The sequence below is a fragment of the Urocitellus parryii genome, chromosome 7 (assembly GCF_045843805.1).
Source record: "Urocitellus parryii isolate mUroPar1 chromosome 7, mUroPar1.hap1, whole genome shotgun sequence".
NCBI lineage: Eukaryota > Metazoa > Chordata > Mammalia > Rodentia > Sciuridae > Urocitellus > Urocitellus parryii.
Window position 1 is genome coordinate 147,881,559 of NC_135537.1, and position 20,833 is coordinate 147,902,391.

The 20,833-nt window shown below is 38.7% G+C and overlaps 1 protein-coding gene and 1 non-coding gene across 4 annotated transcripts; one reads left to right on the forward strand and one right to left on the reverse strand.

Moving 5' to 3' along the window:
* Positions 1-506: 506 nt before the first annotated feature.
* C7H17orf78 (chromosome 7 C17orf78 homolog) lies at positions 507-13,103 on the reverse strand. Of its 3 annotated transcripts, XM_026398070.1 has the most exons (8): positions 13,046-13,103; positions 11,813-11,899; positions 11,089-11,337; positions 5,304-5,456; positions 3,936-4,060; positions 3,117-3,237; positions 2,898-2,906; positions 507-574 (listed from the first exon to the last, which is right to left on the reverse strand). In XM_026398070.1, the coding sequence occupies exons 1-8, from the start codon at positions 13,101-13,103 to the stop codon at positions 507-509; spliced, it is 870 nt and encodes a 289-aa protein (XP_026253855.1). The 3 variants fall into 3 exon arrangements, with proteins under 3 accessions (XP_026253855.1, XP_026253856.1, XP_026253857.1); XM_026398071.1 differs by lacking the exon at positions 2,898-2,906 and having other exon boundaries at positions 507-584; positions 3,115-3,237; positions 5,331-5,456; positions 11,083-11,328; XM_026398072.1 differs by lacking the exons at positions 507-574; positions 2,898-2,906; positions 3,936-4,060; positions 5,304-5,456 and having other exon boundaries at positions 3,149-3,237; positions 11,083-11,328.
* Positions 7,071-7,138, forward strand: Trnas-uga (transfer RNA serine (anticodon UGA)). Its single transcript has one exon. It is a non-coding gene; the product is annotated as a tRNA-Ser (tRNA).
* Positions 13,104-20,833: the final 7,730 nt, after the last annotated feature.

The following is a 20,833-nucleotide window of genomic DNA, read 5'->3' on the forward strand; positions in this document are numbered from 1 at the left end:
GCCATATGCAGTGGCAGAGGGTAAATCATAAAACCTGTGGACATTATTCTGGAAGAGCAGGACATTAGTTTGTAAGCTCAATGACAGCCAGTGAGCAGGAAGTCAGCTGTGAGGATAACAGAGGAGTTGGGATGTGTGCCACACTACCAGCTGCCTTGCCCAGTTTCTTGGAGGCTGTGTTTAAGTCTTTTGTCAAAGAGAGCAATGAGATCCATTCATAGTACTTAGAGGGAAGGCCTTTGTTTTCATTTGATGGAATGGAAAGATATCCATTTTCATGGACATCCAGAGTGAATCACAGAGGCTTGTGGCAACGTCAGTAGCAGTGTCCTGAGGGTAACTGCTCAGTCCAGGCTCTTCCTTCCCTGACCTGGCAGTACTGATGATAATGCCCCACCACCCCATGAAGATATAAATGTAACACTGGCAAGAATCTGCCCATATTGACTAATAATAGGGAGGAAACAGTGGAGAAGAAACAGTGTATTCATTTAGAACAGAATTTTTCAAAAGTATGTCTGGTGGATAATAGTAATTTCTGTAGTTTTCTTCGCATTTGATGAGTTAGGAATGTCTTGTCCAACCTAAAGATTGAAGGGAAATATAAAGGATAATGAAAGATATGTCAACAAAGGGATTGCTAAGTACAAAACCCCATATAATTCCAAGTACACTTCATTTTGCCTCTTCGTTACCCAATAATTACATAGAAAGTATGAAGAAGGTGCACATATGAATGAGAATTATAGCCCACTAGCAAAGTGCCATTCACCCCTTGCTTGATCTGTTTGCCTTGAATGGAAAAGGCCCTAAGTATGCAACTGGGTTGGATCCAAGATGCTTCAGGGATTCTGCTTCATTCCTGAATGAGGCCCAAACAATCTCATTTTGTTTTGAAAAGAGGCAGAGATTTGAACAGAGATTTTTGGGTCTGGCCAAATATTTTTAATAATCTCATTCCACACTCACCATAGCTGACCCCAGGCGCCATCAAGTTTTCTAAGTGCCTATTATGCTGTTATGAACATAATTATGATTTTTTAATCAAAGATTTTTCTTTCCAGTTAGATTATAAACATCTTTAAAACAGGGAAGCAGACACTCAGGTTTTCAATAAAATTTTGTGGACTAGATGAAGGATTTAATAAATATTAGTGTAGCAATTAAAAAACATGGATTCTAGTTCTGTTTCTACCAGTGTTTGTGACCTTGAGAAAGTCACATATCCTCTCTAACCTTCTAATTAAGTATCAGTACAACGTAGCTACCTATCCTGGCTACCTCCCAGAATTTTTGTGAGAAACAAATGAAATTATGTGTATAAAATTGCTACCTTATTACTGTTTTCATCCCCTTTTCATTCAGTAGCCTATTACGTTCATAGAAGTTCAATCCAAGTAGCTGCTACATGATTACCTCTAATTCTGAGCTGGATGTTGTTGTCCCCTTCAAGCCTATTTCTGTCGATATTTAGTAGAAATGATAATGTGGAGTAAAGAACTAAGCTATACCTTATTATAAAATCATGCTATTTGTATAGGATTATCACCTAATATTAGGAGAAAATATTAACCTAGGCCAGAGTTCACCAAGAAATTGGCAGTGGGTGCCTGTAGCACTGTGATAAGGAAAATTGTAATGCCAGGTCTGAGTGGAAAGAGTGCCGTGCTTGATTATTGACATATGCACTTGATGTAGAATGGAAGAGTAGCAGTATGTGTACCATCCTGAACTAGATAATCTTTGAGACTATTATCAATGCTGTAATTCTACAAAAGTTTAATTTTTAAAGCCTTGTTTAATTTTTAAAGCCTAGGGGGCTGGGTTGTGGCTCAGTGGTAGAGTACTCACCTCTCACATGTGAGACTCTGGGTTCAATCCTCAGCACCACATAAAAATAAGTGAATAAAATAATGTTTAAAGCCTGTTTGCCTTAGGGAACATTATTTGTCTTGAAGAAGGTGCCCAGCAATATCTCATATTGAAAGGCCAAGTCTACTCCTAGTGGGAAATATATTTAAAAGTTTCCATGCTGAACCAGTGGTATGGTGTCTATTTCAACCAAAGGGCACTATTAATTTATAACTGTGTCAGGAAACCCAGAGACAAGAAAAAGAAGAAAGCTGCAATGCCAAGTCTTCAAACTGTGTTCAAGAGTGGTGGTACCTAAATTTTGCTTTACATAAGAATCACCTGGGGCTGGGGATATAGCTCACTGATAGAGCTCTTATCTAGCATACGTGGACCCTGGGTTCAATCCCCAATACCATAAGGATAAAAAAGAAGAGTTAACTAAGGACAGGATGAATACATCTGTGAATTCTAAAGATTTTACAATTTGGGGGAGCCTTCTTAAAGAAGAACAATACAAATTTTAAAAGTACATAATCTGATGCTTGGCTTTGAACAGGGTCCATGGGTCCTGAAGCATAAGCTTCATTTATTTCACAGTAAATCCACCTATACTTAGGGACCTTTTAAAAAAAATCTTAAAAATAAGCTAGGCATGTTGGCATAGCCCTATGGTCCTAGATACTCAGGAAGTTGAGGCAGGAGGATGGCTTTAATCTAGGATTTTATTTTATTTTTTATTTTTGGTACTGGAGATTGAACTCAGAGACATTCAACTACAGAGCCACATCCCCTGCCCTATTTGTTGTGTTTTATTTAGAGACAGGGTCTCACTGAGTTGCTTAGCACCTTGCTTTTGCTGAGGCTGGCTTTGAATTCTCTATCCTTCTGCCTCAGCCTCCCAAGCTGCTGGGATTACAGGCATGCACCACCATGCCTGTCAAATCCAGGATTTTGAGACCATCCTGGACAACATAGCAAGATCTCATCTCAAAAAAAAAGAAAGAAAAGAAAAAGAAAATAAGATTCCTGGCTCCACTAGACACTGTGATTTACTTTATCTGTCCCCAGAAGTATGTATTTTCAGTAAGTATCTCATTGGATTATGAGAGTGGACTGATGTTAGGAAAATAGCAGTACAGATAGCTGACATATAGAAAAATTACCCACATTTGCTTTATAACTAAAGCAGTTCCCAACCTCCCTGCACTTATATGTTAATCCTGTTTTCTCTAAACAAATGACATAAACCACACAGTGAACACCTCCCTTCTCAGGCTGAGAATCTGCCTGGGATTCAGCTGCCCCAGGGTGCTGGTCTCCCTTCTTTTGCCTTCTCCACAGCTGCTGGCATTGGCACAGTCTTCTGGCTCCTAGGCATCGACTCTGAAGGAGAAAAATGACTGGTATCAACTTTCTTTTTCTTTTTTTGTGCTGCTAGGGATTGAATCCAGGGCCTTGTGCATGCAAGGCAAGCACTCAACTAACTGAGCTATATCCCCAGCACCTCTGGTATCGACTTTGGTTAGATGGCTGATAAACATTTGATTATCTTCCAAACCTCATGCCAGAACATTTAAAGGAAATCATCTTTCTTTCTTTTTTGTAGTACTAGTGCTCTACCACTGAGCTCCCAGTTCTTCTTATTTTTTATTTTAAGACAGGTTCTCGTTAAATTGCTGAGGCTAGCCTCTAATTTACAATTTTCCTGCCTCAGCCCCCTGAGTTGCTGGGGTTACAGGTATATACCACCATTGTGTTAGAACTACCCTTCCTAGAGAAGTCTTGCAGTAGTCAAAGGAACTCACATGGAGTGAGTGTCTCCTATGTGTCAAGTGCCTCTCACACAGGAGCTCTAATAACATGAATAACTGCATGCAAGGAAAATGAGTCCCATTTTGCAGATGAGGCAACTATAGTAGGAGAAGTCAATCAACTTTAACCAAACCACTTGGCTAATGAATGTGAGTAACAGATTTATCAAAACCCCAACGTCTGCTTTCCTCACTAAACCAAGCTGCCTTTGGAACAGAAGGAGGTCTTTAAAGATCAAGTCCCAGGACCCAATATACCAGCAAACTTACAGGGCATGGGACTTCAAAAATGACAAATATCATAATGGCAACTCCAGTGACCAACAGGGTGACAGCAATCAGAAATTTGACCACAATACTCCATTTCTGCCTTTTTGCTAGGTCCTCATCTGTGACTAAATGGAGAGAGAGAATTTGAATAAGGGAGTAGATTGACCCTTTGACTTGAAGTTCTCCTGGCTCCCAGACTAAGAAGGACCCAGCCTGACTCAGAAGCAGAGGCTATATTTCCATTTTAGACTCAGAATCAGGAGTGGGATGGGCACGATAGTCTCTTCTCTAACCTCTTTTGCAACATACACCCAATGAATCATTTCTCTGTATTTGGGATTCCATATCATGTAGGGCTGATTCTTGCATTCTTAGAGGAAGAGAAGGCTTGAATGCACAAGGAGTTCTAAGCTTTACCTTTCCATCTCAAGTCTTCTCAAAGTCTCTACCCACTTTCTCTGACACATTGTGTGGGATTAGAAAATCACCTTTTTTCTGTGCTTCTCTTGGTTTTTGTGGGTTATAGGAGGAACAAAGGTGAATTAGCATTGCTTCTGGATAAAAAACAAATCTGGGGTAAATGGCTCATGTGCATTTTATTATTTCTAATCTCATATTTACTTTTCCTTTGGTAGAATCTAGGATGTAATTCAGATTTACAGAATTCAAATCTTACAAAACTTGAGTGCTAGACAATTTAGAGAGGACTTTCTTTTTTTTTTTCTATTTATTTTCTTCCTCCCTCCCTTCCTTCCTTCTTTCTTTCTTTATTTCAAGTGTGTATATGTATGTGTGTGTGGTGATGAGGGTTGAACCCAGGGGCACTCTATCATTGAAGTACATCCACATCCCCTTTTATTTATTTTTTTTTTTGAGATAGGGTCTCCCTAAATTGCTGAGGCTGGCCTCAAAATTATGATCCTCCTGCCTCAGTCTTCTGAATCAGTTGGGATTACAGATGTGCAGCAACACACATGGCTGGGAGTGTTGTTTCTAAAAACAATGAGGATGAAAACATGCAGTTGGTTGGTATCACCACTGAAATAATTACGTAGCATTTAAATATTACCCACCTATGCATGCAGTGATTAGAATTATCCACCACATGAACTGAACTTACTCTATCCCCAACAATAGCTACACGATGAGCTCATTTGTGTGGAGGTAAAGGTTCATTGATGGCGTCAAACTACAAACATTTCTGGGACCTTCTTTATAGAGAAGCTAATTTTTACATTAAAAAATTGAATGATTTTTAAATGTAAAGTCTAACTTCTCAAACTCCAGGAAAATCTTACGAACCCATACTGATGTTGGGGCTAAAAGTATTTCTTTCATTTTTGTTTTATATTTCTGCTTATTCTGTACCTTGTGTCAAAGGGCTAGAAAAATCACCAGTACTTGTAGTTTTCTCTTCTTCTTCATTCCCAGAAGTTGTGGAGGTGGTAGTGATGGGAAAAGTCTCTGATGACGTCCTCATCATGGGATAGAACTTACATTGGGAGATCCCTGGCAAAAAAGCTATAAAACAAAAAGAAACAATGAAAGGACAACTTTCAGAGAAAATTTTATCTACCCTTGATATTACCTGACAAAACCCTTGTTCTAATCACCTGATAAACTTCTAACTGTGGCCCTATTGACCTGTCTGTCCATAGGTTTAGGGTGTGAGTATAAAATAATGCCAAGAATAAATGAGGATTATGAATTTGGATAAGAAGAGATAAGGATTAAGTCCTTATGGGGCCTTTGACTAACACAGGATCAGAGTAAAAGAGTAAGCCATATCTTATTTGCCTATCATTCTTAAAGCTGTAATAATAATAAATATGGAGGGTGTAACAGTATTGGAAGTTTCCTTCTTTAATAAAAGTGGCTCCAAAGTTCAAAGATGTGCAATATTATAATTTCCTGAATGGCTGCTGCAAATCTGTTTAGTGCATCCTTTGTTTACTACTGTGAGAGGGAATTGGGAAAGCAAAAGGAACCGGAAGATGGAAAGTCCACCCAGGTTCACATACTTCTCAATCATTTATTCAGCAGATGTCCAAAAATGAGTATCTATTATGTGCCAGGCACTACTTCAGTATTTTCTATATATTGTTGGATGCATTCTAGCAAGAGAGCAAGCAAAGAGGAGGGAGGGTTGTGGGGTGGGATGGGGGAAGCAGATAACAATGAATATAACACACATTATAGTATGTTAAGAGGCGATAAGTGCTACCAAAACAAAAAAAACAAAAAAACACGTAAAACAAAGTTCGAGGGATGCAAATGGGCAATAGGTGGGCAACCTGCATTATAGACTGTTTTTTTAAGAAATTGAGAATTAAGCCAAAATTTGAAGGAGTTGAGGGGATCCACTGAACAGATGCCTGGGGAAGTAGTAACCAAGCATATGGGAAATGAGAGAAAAGGCCCCAAGGCAGAATGTGCCTGGCATGTTACAGTTTTAGAGGCAGAGCAAGAAGACCAGTGAGATGGCATGGATTCAGCAAGGGGGACAATTGCTCCACAAGAAAAGGGTTAATATCACTTACGGACTCATAAGCTGGTTTAAGGATCTTGGTTTTTATTTGATTGAAATAAGATCTATTGTAAGATTTGGGGCAGGAGAATGACAGAAGTTTGTTTTGATCACTAGACTGCTGTGTTGGAAATGGTCTGTGGGGGGCAAGGGTAGAAGCTGGATAACCTGCTAGGAGGCTGTCAAAGAAATTCAAATGAGGGGTGATCCAGTCTAGGAGTGGAAGTGATGAGGAGCAGAAGGATTCTGGCTGTAATCTGGAACTAATAGCTTCATGTGCCTTCAGAATTGACCTAATCCAAATCAGATAGTGATTCTTGTCCATTTTGATGGTCTTATATAATTGCTTATTAAAGTCTGTAAATTCGATGTGACTTTTATAAATTACTCTCATATGTCCTAATTAAGTTCATGTGAAAATGATAGTTCTTCAGAGGCTGGTTGCCATAGATCAGGCAAGTAATAGTTCCTGATTTCAGTTGAATTAGGAAGACAGTGTGGGCAGAGAGGTAGAGATAGACTTAAAAATCAACAGGTTCAAAGGAAAAAAATGAAAGAAATTATGAAGTGATAACATATATGTTTATAAGAGAGATGATGGCTGGGGATATAGCTCAGTTGGTAGAGTGCTTGCCTTGAATGCACAAGGCCCTGGGTTCAAATCCCAGGTGAAAATAAGTAATTATCTCACTTTGGACAAGGTACATAAATTGTCTGAGTTTTGGTTTTCTTAATCTGAAAATGATACAAATAATACTTCATATACTTGTTTCTCAAGGATGTTATAAAGATCAGAAACAAATAAAAATGAGAAAGTGGGTATAAAAACACTTTGCAAATTGAGTGATATTATGATTGAAAGAAGAAGGAAAACCTAGAGATTGTCTCTTTAAGTGGAAGAATTCTGCCTTCTAACCACAGGGATAATGGATTTCATTGTGGCAGATGTTCCTTTCTCCTGGGAAACACTGCTTCAAATTCTACTAAATAGGCTTCATCTGTCAGTGTATTTTCAGCCTACCTTCTAAATGAAAGTCCATTGGCAGCTCATCTCTTTCAGGTCTCATCTGTTAGGTTATAGCACCAAAGTGGAGCAGGGAGTTTGTAAATAAAAACACTTTATTCCCAGTGGTGATGGAATTGCAATATTAGTTCCCCTCCCCATCCCCTATACTGGGGATCGAACCTAGGGGTGCTTAACCACATCTCCAGAACTTTTTTCTTTTTCTTTTTTTTTTTTTTTTACTTTTCATTTGGAGACAGGGTCTCACTTATTTGCTGGGGCTGGTCTCAAACTTGCCATCCTCTTGCCTCAGCCTCCCAAGTTGCTGGGATTACAGGCATGTGCCACCATCCCTGGATCCCAGCCCTTTTCATTTTATTTTGAGACAAGATTTCTTTGAGTTGCCCATGTTGGTCTAGAACTTGTGATCCTCCTGCCTTTCCCTCCCAAGTAGCTGGGATTACAGTCATGCACCACCACACCTGACTGGAAAGTTTCTCCTCTTAATTAATGTAGAATCTGAACAATAAGGAACTAGGAAATATAGACTCTGTCATCAGTGATAAAGACCTAGTGAGTAATTTTTCTCCACAAGAAGGAAATTTCAGAATATTTGTAACAGAGGGTCTTTCCTTTGACTAAATTCTATAAACAGCAACTGTTTCCTTCTTTCTATTTTTTCATTCTTTGTCCACCCATGTCTTCTGATAACATTGCAGAATATTCCCATCCTTATTTATGGCTTCAAATTCTTGTTTTATCTGAGGATATTTTCATGAACTATCTTGGACATCCCCCTATGTAGACTTATCTCATCACAGTGCAGTCATTCAGAGTGCATCTCTTTTATGACCCTTGTAAATTTGTATTTACCTAATTTTTATTTCTATCCTATTTGAGATCTGTCACATACTGGTAATCAAATTGGTGTAAATTCAGAAGAAGCAGTTTCAAACTTATAAAAGAGGTTATGATTCAAAAGTTGTTTATACTTTCTAAAACTCTTGTTTTACATTGTTTGGGATTCATCATTATAGTTTTATAGAAATATATGGTGAATGATGATTAGGTTCTCAGACTACTCCTCCATTAAGTCTCTTCACATGACTCAAATAATATAGGGTCTACTTTAAATTCTGAATCCCCAAACCAACCACCCTCATGAAGGAAGGTTGGGAGGCTTGCTCAGGGCAAATTTTCTAATTAGGTCAGGTTGATCTTTGGCATCTCTCCTTTTCCTTAACCTCCCAGATTTCCTTGTCTAGAATTTCTAAGAACTAATGTCTTTAATTTCCCAGAGCTCCACAATGCATAATATTATGTTTATTCTACCCAAGCCCTGTAGACTCCAAAATGACATAGGCCCACTAATTCTCCATCATTACTACCATGGAATCAAGCAGGGTGTCACATGTTAAGAGGAACACAATCTGATTGAATTGATGTTGAATAACAGAAAGTCTAAAATCCTGCTAAAGGGTTTTGAGTTTTTAAGAGTTTATTTTTTTTCCATCATACAGTCAACACTGGTAGAATTTTAGAAAGTATAATAAAAGTGAATGTAACATTCAAGTCATGTGAGGATATATAATTTACCATAGCTAGGTCATATCCTGTGAGTCTATCCACTTACATCCCAATCTCTAGTTTTTAAACTTGTTTCCCTATTATTTTACTTGTGAATCCTTCAGTTTCTCTAAAAATGTCAAGTTTTATTTTTCCAGCAGTATAGCAGCAGCCTCTAAGGGATGGCCTATATATAAAGGGGGGAACTGTCTTGGTGAGAATATCTCTTGGTGAGAAACTACTTGACAAAAAGAATGGGTAGAAAAAAGAAAGGAGAGCAAAAGCAGAGAAACTGAAGACTGAGGTCACGAACCACTGCCCAGGCTGGACGTGGTTTGGCACACATCTATAATCCCACCTGCTTGAGAGGCTGAGGCAGGAGGATTGTGAGTTCAAAGCCAGCCTCAGCAACTTGACAAAGCCCTACACAACTCAGCGAGACCCTGTCTCTAAATAAAATATATATTTTAAAAAAAAGGCTGTGGATGTGGCTCAGTGGGTATACCTAGGTTCAAACCTCAGTACCAAAAAAAAAAAAAAAAAAAAAAAAAAACCCAACAAAAACAAAAGCCACAATACAACAACAACAAAAACCCTGCTGAGTAAATGAGGGGAAACAAGTATTCTCACACAGTGTAGGTGGGAATGCAAAATAGGACCATGTCTGAGAAGTGGTGAGAAGAACTTAGCAAAATCTTATATTTTTTTTCTTTTATTTTCTATGAAACCTTTGATGCAGCAATCCTGCTTCTTGGAATTTATCTTCTTGCTAATTGGCAAATACAAAAGAAGAGTGTACACTGTCATGGCCTACAGCATTGTTTGTAATGGCAAAAGACTGGAAAAACCAACATATTCATTAATAGAGGACTGGTAGAATAAGTCATGGTACAGCGACACAATACTGTACAACTGCTAAAAAGAACGATGAGGCATGAGCCAGGTGTGGTGGCATACTCCTGTAATCTCACAACTCTGGAGGCTGAGGCAGAAAGATCCCAAGTCTAGGAAAGTCTCAGCAACTTAGCAAGACCCTGCTCAAAATAAAAAGGCCTGGGAATGTAGCTCAGTGGTATAGAGTACCCCTGGGTTCAATCACCAGGAACACACACACACACACACACACACACACACACACACACACACACAAAGAATGAGGCAGGACTGGGAGTGTAGCTCGGTGATAGCCTTGTGCTCAGCATTTACCTGGCTTGGCCCTGGGAACAATAGTACAATGTCCAGCACAAAAAAAAAAAAAAAAAAAAAAAAAAAAAAAAAGCAGATATAATGACATGGAACAAACTATAAGATGTATTGTTAAGTTTAAAAAACAAGGCACAGAACAGTATGAATTGTGTGCAACCATTTATGCACATTATTATTATGTACATTATGTACATTTATGTACACCCATACATGCTTAGAGCATCTCTGGGAGGAAATAGAATAGGTTGAGTAAGTGGTTTCCTCAGGGATAGAGAACTGGAGGAATAAGAGAAAGGAATAGAAGGGAGACTTACTTTTCACTGCAGTGTGCTGTGTGAATATTTTACTGTGTGTATCCAAAATAAATTAAAAATTAAAAATATTGTCAAAGAAGAGTTATAAGAAATGAAGATCATTTGAAAAAAAAAAAAAAACATAGGATACCAGGGCTAGAAGGGATCTTTGGGATTAGAAAATTGGTTCTCGGGCTGGGGATGTGGCTCAGGCGGTAGCGCGCTCGCCTGGCATGCGTGCGGCCCGGGTTCGATCCTCAGCACCACATACCAACAAAGATGTTGTGTCCGCCGAGAACTAAATAAAATAAATATTAAAAATTCTCTCTCTCTCTCTCTCTCTCTCTCCTCTCTCACTCTCTCTTTAAAAAAAAAAAAAAAAAAAGCATATGTCTTAGAAAAAAAAAAAAAAACAGAAAATTGGTTCTCAGAGAAAATAAAGATTCACCTAAGAGGAGGATAATCTATTTCCTTGTGGCTTTCTTTAGCTGCTACTAAACACCAGCTGCTATGTCAATTAAAAGTGCATACATCCGTCTCTTCCAATCTCACCTTTGCCTGTTAGAATGGATCCAGTCTGGAACTTGGATGTGGGGATTAGGTGACAGCTTGGGGAAGCAGAGCTGTTTCTATGGGGAGCAGCAATGACTCTTAGGTTCTTCAGAACAGGTTTGACTTCTGGCCTCCCCTCCAAGTATAGAAGGTTGACTTTCACTTTGCTCCCAGAGCCAAGGCACTGCAGGGTAGCCATAGTCTGATTTTGGATAAATGTGGCCCTTTTGGCTTCTGTGTGAGTTTCTGAAGGAAGAGCCAGAGAGAACAATGAAGCTTTTAAAAAATATGAACAGTGCCCAGCTAACTCAGTTCCATTCGTGACCCCTGTTAAACTCCATTGCTGCACTTTCACCTCTTTCTCAGTATGTATTTATGACACTAAATAATGCAAGTCCTGCTTTTCTTCCATCCTGCTATAGGTTTCATAAAGATAGGTGACTGCTGTAAATTCAGCACAGAGAAATGTTCATAGATTGTTTTCTTTAATGCAATGAACAGGTGCTGTCTCATCTTTCTTTGTCCCCATCTTTGATTTATATAGGCATGCCTTAAGTACTAAGTTAATTTAAAGATTAGTTTTCAGAAAGTCTCCAGGGGGAGGGGATACATATCTTTAAAATAGTATATTTGAGATCTGGGCTATGAAGGAAGGAGACAAGGCACCTTTTAAAGACAAAAATTTCTTGGTACGGAAAAGTGTTTTTCTAGATAGGGCCTTGTTTCCTACCTTGCATTAGGAATTCCCTCATGCTTTTCACATCCTTTGGGAAGAGCCCAGGGAACTGTTCCACTTGGCAGCTGCTTTCTCTGAGGTCTAGGGGGAAAAAAGGTCAGAATTTATTGGTATTTACTTGTTGGAATTCTGGGCATAGGAGAGGGAAACAAAAGAATAAAGTTCCTACTCATAAAACTTGCAGCCAGGGAGATTAAATACTTCCTATAAAAAAGACTTTAAAACAAACAAATGCATACAAGTAAGAATTAGCCTATTATAAAGAAAACTGAATACCAATCTACTGCTGTTAGGAAAAAGGAAAGTGAAATAAAGTTACCAAGTTAATGAAAGAGTAACTAATCTATTCCCTAAAGGAAAAATGATGATTTCTCTTTTCCCTCTTCTTCTGCCAACTGTATTAAAGAGCACGTTTGGAAGTATATTAAGTATTGCCTTGGACATTTTATCTCTATGGATTTTCACAGACTCATAGATCATAGTTATCTGTGCATTTTGGTACACATGCGATTTACAGGGTATAGGAATTTTCATAATTTGTTATATTTGGTAACTACTGCACCTTCCACTATTTTCCTTAACTCTAAATAGCTAATTTTAGAGATGAAATGTTTAGGAAATGCTGAAAAGCCATATTTTAAATAAAGTTACCAAAGAACAGCATATGGTTTCATTCCACCCTCACAGTACCTTTTCCCTCAGCTCTCCCTACCCACAGCACCCTGTCTAAATATGTGGACATGCCACCTTAAAAATGAAGGCAACATGAGCTGGGGCTATAGCTCAGTGGTAGAGCACGTGCCTTGCACGTGTGAGGCACTGGGTTCAATCCTCAGCACCACATAAAAATAAATAAATAAAATAAAGGCATGCTGTCCATCTATGACTACATTTTTTTAAATGAAGGCAACGTCTTATAAAGAGTTATGAATTTGGGTGTCTTAGGTGGGGACAATATGGAAACTGTGACAGCACGCTTTCATAAAGAAAGATAACAGTGAAATAACTTTTAATGTTAATTACATGAGCCATACAGGAGAATGCATTACATTTACATCATGAATAAGTTGAGTAAGTTGCAATCCTGCTTAGAGGCAAGAGGACGTATGGTATAACTTCTGGAAAGTATCACTTGCTGGGTATTGGCTATTTCCCTTCTGGTGTAAGAGACTCAAAATGTTTCTTAGGCCTCTCTTTTCCATGATATTATTCTACGCAAGTACTTACCTTTCTTGTTGGAATCACAGGATACAATGATTAGGCTGAAGACTAAGATGGTATCCATGTTAGCTTGAGCACTCATGACAAAGATAGTCCACTGTTAATCTGTCATTGCCCCTTATAGTCTTGCTGTAGTTGCTTTCACTTGCCCTGAAACCAGGTTTCACCCTGTGAGAGTCTGGTTCCACCCTAATTATTTTGTCTTATTTCCTGAAGACCCAGGGATAGAGCTGATTGGAGAAAGAGTCAAGTCTGTTTATTAATGATTGACTTGGAAGGTCTTCCCCTGACTTTACTGCTGGGTGCTGACACAGAGAACTGTAATTACCTAGAGGTTTCCCTAGCATAAAGGGTATAAACATCCAGTGATATGTTCACTGACACTTGCAGATAGACACGTACACATTCAATACATGCCCACTGATACAGGCACAAAGATACACCAACATAAAAGGATGTGGAGATTTCTATTAAGGAATGCAATTTCTAGAGAGAACAAGAAAGTAGGACAGAATGACTCAGTGACTTACACTGGAGAGAGAACTGGAATAGGAATCAATATAACTGGGTTCTAGGGCTCTGTTATTAACTATATCACATTAGGAAAATTAATTAAATTCTTAGGATTTAAATTTTCTCTTCTATAAATGGAGAGTCCAAACAAAAATATCTCTAGAATCCATTCACAGTTATACACATAAACTCAAGAGCATAGATGTAGCTATCAAGTTTTGCATATTGTCACACTCCTAAATAGTGAAGTAAGTATAGGTTAACATTCCTATGATTAATGGGTTAAGAGGTGAAGAAGAGCTAAATGCGATAGGTTTGCAGTTTGGAAAAGTTTTCCTAGACAAGTAAGTGATGTTGAAAATTTTTTCCAAAATTGCATCTTTTAACAAAGAGTATACACTTAATGTAATACTTTAAAGACTTTTTGATGGTGTAGCTAAGTAGATCATAAAGAAGAAATTACTCAGATACTTGCCGAAGTCCAGAGCCTCTGCAGCCTTTCTACCCACTGTAAATGTCCTCCAATGGAGCCAACATGGGTTTAACCGGATATGAGAGGCTCTGGAGGCTGAAACTGATTGGTACAGTTATAAAGGGAGCTTGGTGCAAAAGACTTTCCAGGAGGGGCCTTATGAGATTTCAATCAAATTTCATTTAAATACCACCCTGTCTCATGACACTTTAATACAGCTTGAAATCTGGCTAAAATGAGCATCACAGAAGTCTTGGTGGGGAAAACTAAAGGGAAGAAATGTTACTGAAGGACATTTTAGCTGAAAGTGGAAGAAGAGGAAGTGATGGGCATCCAGACACAGAGCAAGCCACTCCCTTCCCTCTCCCCAGTACTGTGGATTGAACCCAGGGCCTAGGCTTTCTAGGAAAGAAATTTACTGCTGAACTACATCCCCAGTCCCCTCACCCTTTTTAAAATGTTTTTAGTTGTAGATGGACACAATGTCTTCCTTCCTTCCTTCTTTCCTTCCTTCCTTCCTTCCTTCCTTCCTTCCTTCCTTCCTTCCTTCCTTCCTTCCTTCCTTCCTTCCTTCCTTTCCCAGGACCTCACACGTGCGAGGCGAGCACTCCACTTCTGAGCCACAGTCACAGCCCCCTTTTTATTTTTCTGAGACATGGCTTCACTAAATTGCTGAGGCTGGCCTCAAACTTTCAGTCCTCCTGCCTCAGCTGGGATTACAGCTGTGTTCCACCACACCCAACCAGAGCAAATATTTATTAGTATTGTTCCCTTTTTCCCTGCTACAGTTGCCTGATACTCTTAGCACAGGAGGTGATTAGGGCAAAATAAAGGGATCCATTGCCTTTCTTGGGTTTTATGGTTTTTATTTACTGTTTTCTTAACATGATTACATGGTTCTCTACTCCTTTGTGATATTTACCTGATTGTTCTATTTGAAATTTTCTGTAGGTTAGTTCCTAGATGCCACATTGCAGTACTGCCACCTTGTAGTTGTGGTAGGAATGATCTGAGGGCTTGATATTCTCACCTATGACACAAGGTGGCAGAAGAGCTCACTTTTACCAAAAGAGACCTTATGCTTGGGGGAAAATAAAGTAGTTTTCTTTTATCAACTCTCAGATCCTAACTCTTCCTTTTGTAATTTGGAGGCCCAAAAGGTGGCCTGCATATTGAAGCAGGTCATACTGTGAGGAACAGAGAATCAGGAGAGCTGCAATTAATAAGGAAAAAAAAATAGTGGTAGAGAACTAGATCCAGAACTACTTCTCTACAATTTTTTTTTTTTTTTTTTGGGTGGGGGGTGGGAAACAAGGATTGAACTCAGGGGCACTCGACCACTGAGTCACATCCCCAGCTCTACTTTTTTCTTTTCTTTTTTTTTTTTTTTTTAAATTTAGAAATAGGGTCTCACTGAGTTGCTTTGAGTCTCTTTTTTGCAGAGGCTGGCTTTAAACTTCAGATCCTCCTGCCTCAGCCTCCCAGGCTGCTTGGATTACATGTGTGTGTCACCACACCAGCCAGGCTCAGCTGATTTTTTTTTTTTTTTTTATAAAGAGAGAGAACTTTTAATATTTATTTTTTAGTTTTCGGTAGACATAACATCTTTGTTTGTATGTGGTGCTGAGGATCGAACCCTGGCCGCACGCATGCCAGGCCAGCGCGCTACCGCTTGAGCCACATCCCCAGCCCTCAGCTGATTTTTTAGGTGTTTGATATGTCTGTGAAGGAGAGGATATCAATTCTGATCTCCTACACACACATACACAGAAAGAAAGAAAGAAAGAAAGAAAGAAAGAAAGAAAGAAAGAAAGAAAGAAAGAAAGAAAGAAAGAAAGAAAGAAAGAAAGAAAGAAAGAAAGAAAGAAAGAAAGAAAGAAAGAAAGAAAGAAAGAAAGAAAGAAAGAAAGAAAGAAAGAAAGAAAGAAAGAAAGAAAGAAAGAAAGAAAGAAAGAAAGAAAGAGAAAACACATCAAATTTGGAAGGAAACAAAGATATAGCAAGTGAGTTTTATGATGTGTGATGTAGAAAGAAAGAAAGAAAGAAAGAAAGAAAAAGAAAACACATCAAATTTGGAAGGAAACAAAGATATAGCAAGTGAGTTTTATGATGTGTGATGTATGCAGTCCAGAGATGTGACTGCTGGAAGACAGTAGAAAACTAAGGGTGAATGTCAGGGTGGGTCTGGAGGAGGAACCCCTGATAGGAAGAAGGCCCACCTAAGTTCTAGTTTAGATTCCGTAATAAACTAAGTCACTTGAACAAGTCACTTAAACTCTCTGGCTTTTGTTTTATTTTCTTTAATAAGTTGGTTGGGGGCTGGGGATGTGGCTCAAGCAGTAGCACGCTTGCCTGGCATGCGTGCAGCCCGGGTTTGATCCTCAGCACCACATACAAACAAAGATGTTGTGCCTACCAAAAACTAAAAAATAAATATTAAAATTATTTTAAAAAAATGAGTTGGTTGGGAAAAAATGGCTTCCTAGAACTCTCTTCCAGCTCTAAAATTATCTTAGTTCACTTACCTTACCTACTCTTTCTTTTAAGGGTGTGTGCCTTCTGTTTTTTTTTTTTTTTTAATTTAAAAAAATTAATGGTAGAATATTTATAGAACAAGTATATTTTAAGTAATAATAATGATACTGATAAGTTAAACACCATGTATTCATCATTATTAAGAAACTGAACATTGCATGCTGGGTGCAGTGGCAAATAAATGTAACCCCAGCGACTCTGAAGGCCGAGATAGGACTATTGCAAGTTCGATGATGTCAGCCTCAGCAACTCAAAGCAAAACAAAGACCTGGGAATGTAGCTCAGTGGTAAAGTGCCCCACTGGGTTCAATGCCCAATATAACAAAAAAAAGAAAGAAAGAAAGAAAGAAAAGAAAAGAAACAAAGAAAGAAATTGAACATTGCTAATGTCTTAGAGGCTCTTTAATGCCTGTCCCTTTGTTCACACTCTTATCTTTTTCTCAATCTTGTCTTTTTCATGCTTTATAAAAATACTGAACTATCACTATCTATGCATCACCAAAAATATTGTATATTTTAAATAATAATAATAATAATGTCTGCTTTTGAACACTATATACTACTCTTTATTTTATCTGATTTTTTTCAAACATTTTTATTTTTAATTAACACATATTAGCTGTACATATTTATGGGGTACAGTATAACATTTCAATACATGTACACAATGTGTAATAATCAGATCAGGGCAATTGGCATATCCGTCACCTCAGATGTTTTATCATTTCTTTATTTTAGGAACATTCAAAATTCTCTCTACTATTTTTGTTTGTTTTTGCAATGCTGGGAAGGGAATCTGGGGTCCCACACATGGCATGCAAGTGTTCTACCACTGAGCTATACCCCCAGCCCCACTACTAGCTATTTTGAAATATTCAATTGTATCAACTGTAGTTATTCTACTGTACTATAGAATATCATATCCAACTGCTCTCCTGAAACCAGTAACTGTCCTCTCTCTGTCCCTTGCTTCCATTATTATTATTGTTGTTGTTATTATTATTATTATTTTCCTCACTAAATTGTTGAGGCTGGCCTAGAACTTGCAATCTTCCTGCCTCCTGAGTCACTTGAATTACAAGCATGTGCCACCACCATTCCTGATTTTTCCTTATGTATTTTTTTTAACTTTTTTTTAGTTGTAGATACACACAATACTTTTATTTATTTATTTCAATGTGGTGCTGACGATCAAACCCAGTGCCTCACATATGCTGGGCAAGCGCTCTACCACTAAGCTACAGCCCCAACCCTCCCTATGTATTTTAAAGAAAATTTATTATTATGTATAATCAGTGAATATGTCTAGTGAACCAGTTATTATCTCCAGTTAATAACAATGGAGAAGAGTAAAGTCAGAGCTGAGTAGATTGTAAAGCTGAGCAAATAAAATGTCAGAATCCAGGAGCAGGCAAGAACTAAATGAGTCATCCTATACATTTTCCTGCCTTTAAAGAAAAAGGCACCAGGCATGATGGCACACGCCTCTTATCCTAGGTTACTGGGGAGACTGAGGCAAGAAAACCACAAGTCCGAAGCCAGATTGAACAATTTAGCAATACCTTGTCTCAAAATAAAAAATAAAAAGGGAATCCAGGTGCGGGCTACATGCCTATAGTCCCAGTAACTTGGGAGGTTGAGGCAGGAGGATTCTAAGTTCCAGGCCAGCCTCAATAATTTAGTAAGTCCCTAAGCAACTTGCTGAGATCTGTCTCAAAATAAGAAATGTAAAAGGGCTGGGGATGTAGCTCAGTGGTAAAACAACCCTGGTTTCAATCCTCAGTACCAAAAATAAATAAATAAACAAATAAATAAATAAAAATAAGACCATGGGTATAGCTTAGTTGTGTAGCATTTGTTTAGCATGCACTATGCCATGGATTCAATCCCCAGTACTGGGGGAGAAAAAGGTGTATGTGTTGCCGGTGGGGTGGGGCGGGGGAATAGAGAAAAAGAAAAGGCCATCAAAACTTTCTCCTAGGTTTTTTCTTTTTTTTCCAGGTATTTTGTTGTGAGGTATATAAGACTTAGATTACTAGCAGGACATGGTGGTGCATGCTTGTTGTAATCCCAGTTACTTGGAGGCTGAGGCAGGAAGACTTCAAGCTCTAGCAAGACCCTATCATAAAAATATAAAGGGCTGGGGGTCTGGGGATATAGTTCAGTGGTAGAGTGCCCCTGGGTTCAATCCATAGTACTGGTGGGTTTGGGGGGGGGGTGTGGAGAAGGAAGGAAGGAAGGAAAGAAGGGAAGGAGGGAGGGAGGGAGGGAGGGAGGAAGGAAGGATTTGGTGACTGTCCAAAGGGTAACTAAGGGAATAGAAGTGTTTAGGATTGGATAATAAAGTGGGGAGATCGAGGTGAAATGCCATGTGAAAGCCCAAGTACCCCTGTGAACAGCCTGGTGTACATGTGAAAACATCATGGGCAGGCTCCAATATAAACACTGTCCTTCATTATGCAATCCTATCTTTCATCATCAGGAGCAGACTTATAAAGTGGCCTCCCTGAGGACATTTTCTGACCTTATGGTGTGAAGTTCCTTCAGGTTCTTAACTCTGGACAGACCTGAATGGTTGACAAAGCAAGGGACTCAGTGTTCAGATAAGGCCTTTGTATTTTTTTCTTTTTATCTCACAACTGGAGCCACAATTCTTGGCAAGGCACTGACTTTCTTGATGAATCCGACCATCTTTAAAGTAGCCAAGTATCCTACTGGAGGCTTTGCCTCCCAGAGGCAACATGAAGGTGCAGGCATCAGGAACAGAATGACCTCTCTGGTACAGACCTAATCTTTATTTCAGTCAATGAAGCACTTACTAATACCTATATCCACTCCTATTCTAATAAAAGCTATTTGTGAGGGGGGGAGTGCTAAACTGTAAGAAATGCTCTCTGCTTTTCAGCTTGTTAAAATTTATATGGAAGTTGGGTGTGGTGGCACAGGCCTATAATCCCAGTGGCTCAGGAGGCTGAGACAGGAGGATCACAAGTTCAAAGCCAACCTCAGCAACAGCAAGGTGCTAAAAACTCAGTAAGACCCTGTCTCTAAATAAAATACAAAATATTTTATTTATGTGGTATGTGGCTCAGTGATTGAGTGCCCTTGAATTCAATCCCTGGTACCAAAAAAAAAAAAAAAAAAAAAAAGGAGCGCTAAAAAAACATACATACACAAAATTATAGCCTAAAATGCTGAGTTATGTGGTAGTAACCATACTGCTATAAGAATTTAGAGAAGAGCAAGATGTGGTAGTATACACCTATAACTCAGCAATTTAGGAGGTTAAAGCAGGAGGATCACAAGTTTGAGACCAGTCTCAACAATTTAGCTATTACCTATATCAAATTAAAATTTAGGAAGTGCTGGGGAGTGATACTGGTAAGATTATATTGTCATATTGTGTGCATGTATGAATATGTAATAATAAATTCCATCAATATGTACAAATGTAATGCACCAGTAAAAAATGTGGGAAAAAATAAAATTTAAAAGGGGCTAGGGCTAGGCATGATGATGTGCATCAGTAATTCCAGTGCTCCAGAGGCTGAGGCAGGAGGAGAAGTATAAGCATAGCAAGTGGTAAAAGCCAGATTAATATATGAATATTAGGGGTCAGTGGGAAATAATATCCCAATAATTTCTTTATCTTAACAAAAAAGCCAATCTCTGACCTTGCTACCCTGTGAAATTTGGAACCATGGTCAGACAGCCACCAGGCCAAGGGAACTCTTTTTCTATTAAGGGAAATTTTCTCTCTTCTCTTGATTCAACTCAAACCTGACCTGATAGACTTTCCCATTTTGGAAATAGCAGTGTAGGAGGCATTGTTGTTCAACAAGATATTCTTGCAATAAATGGTGAAATAATAATGCTAAAGCTTAAACTAGTATTCTCAAATGTCAGGGTGAACAATTACCAGGGGTGCTTAAAAAAAAAAGTCTGCAAATGGACTGAGAATTTGCACCCCCCCCCCCAGCCTGCCCCAGTGCTGTGGATCAAACCCAGCACCTATTTTAACAAGCTCCCTAGTGTTTCTGTTTTAGGTGGAACACTTTGAGAAACACTGTCTTTTTTTTTTTTTAAGAGAGAGAGAGAATTGTTTAATATTTATTTTTTAGTTCTCGGCAGACACAACATCTTTGTTTGTATGTGGTGCTGAGGATCGAACCTGGGCCATACGCATGCCAGGCGAGCGCGCTACCACTTGAGCCACATCCCCAGCCCAGAGAAACACTGTCTTAAAGTAGAATTGACAATAAAGTGTCAAATGG

What these genes read in the sequence shown, in the direction of transcription:
- C7H17orf78 (XM_026398070.1), bottom strand. Translation starts at nt 13,103, where the DNA reads ATGGATACCATCTTAGTCTTCAGCCTAATCATTGTATCCTGTGATTCC. An exon ending in GAGGGAATTCCTAATGCAAG is followed by an intron (nt 11,338 to 11,812) that starts GTAGGAAACAAG and finishes TCTCTCTGGCTC; the next exon opens with TTCCTTCAGAAACTCACACA. An exon ending in TTCTAGCCCTTTGACACAAG is followed by an intron (nt 4,061 to 5,303) that starts GTACAGAATAAG and finishes CTCTCCATTTAG; the next exon opens with TCACAGATGAGGACCTAGCA.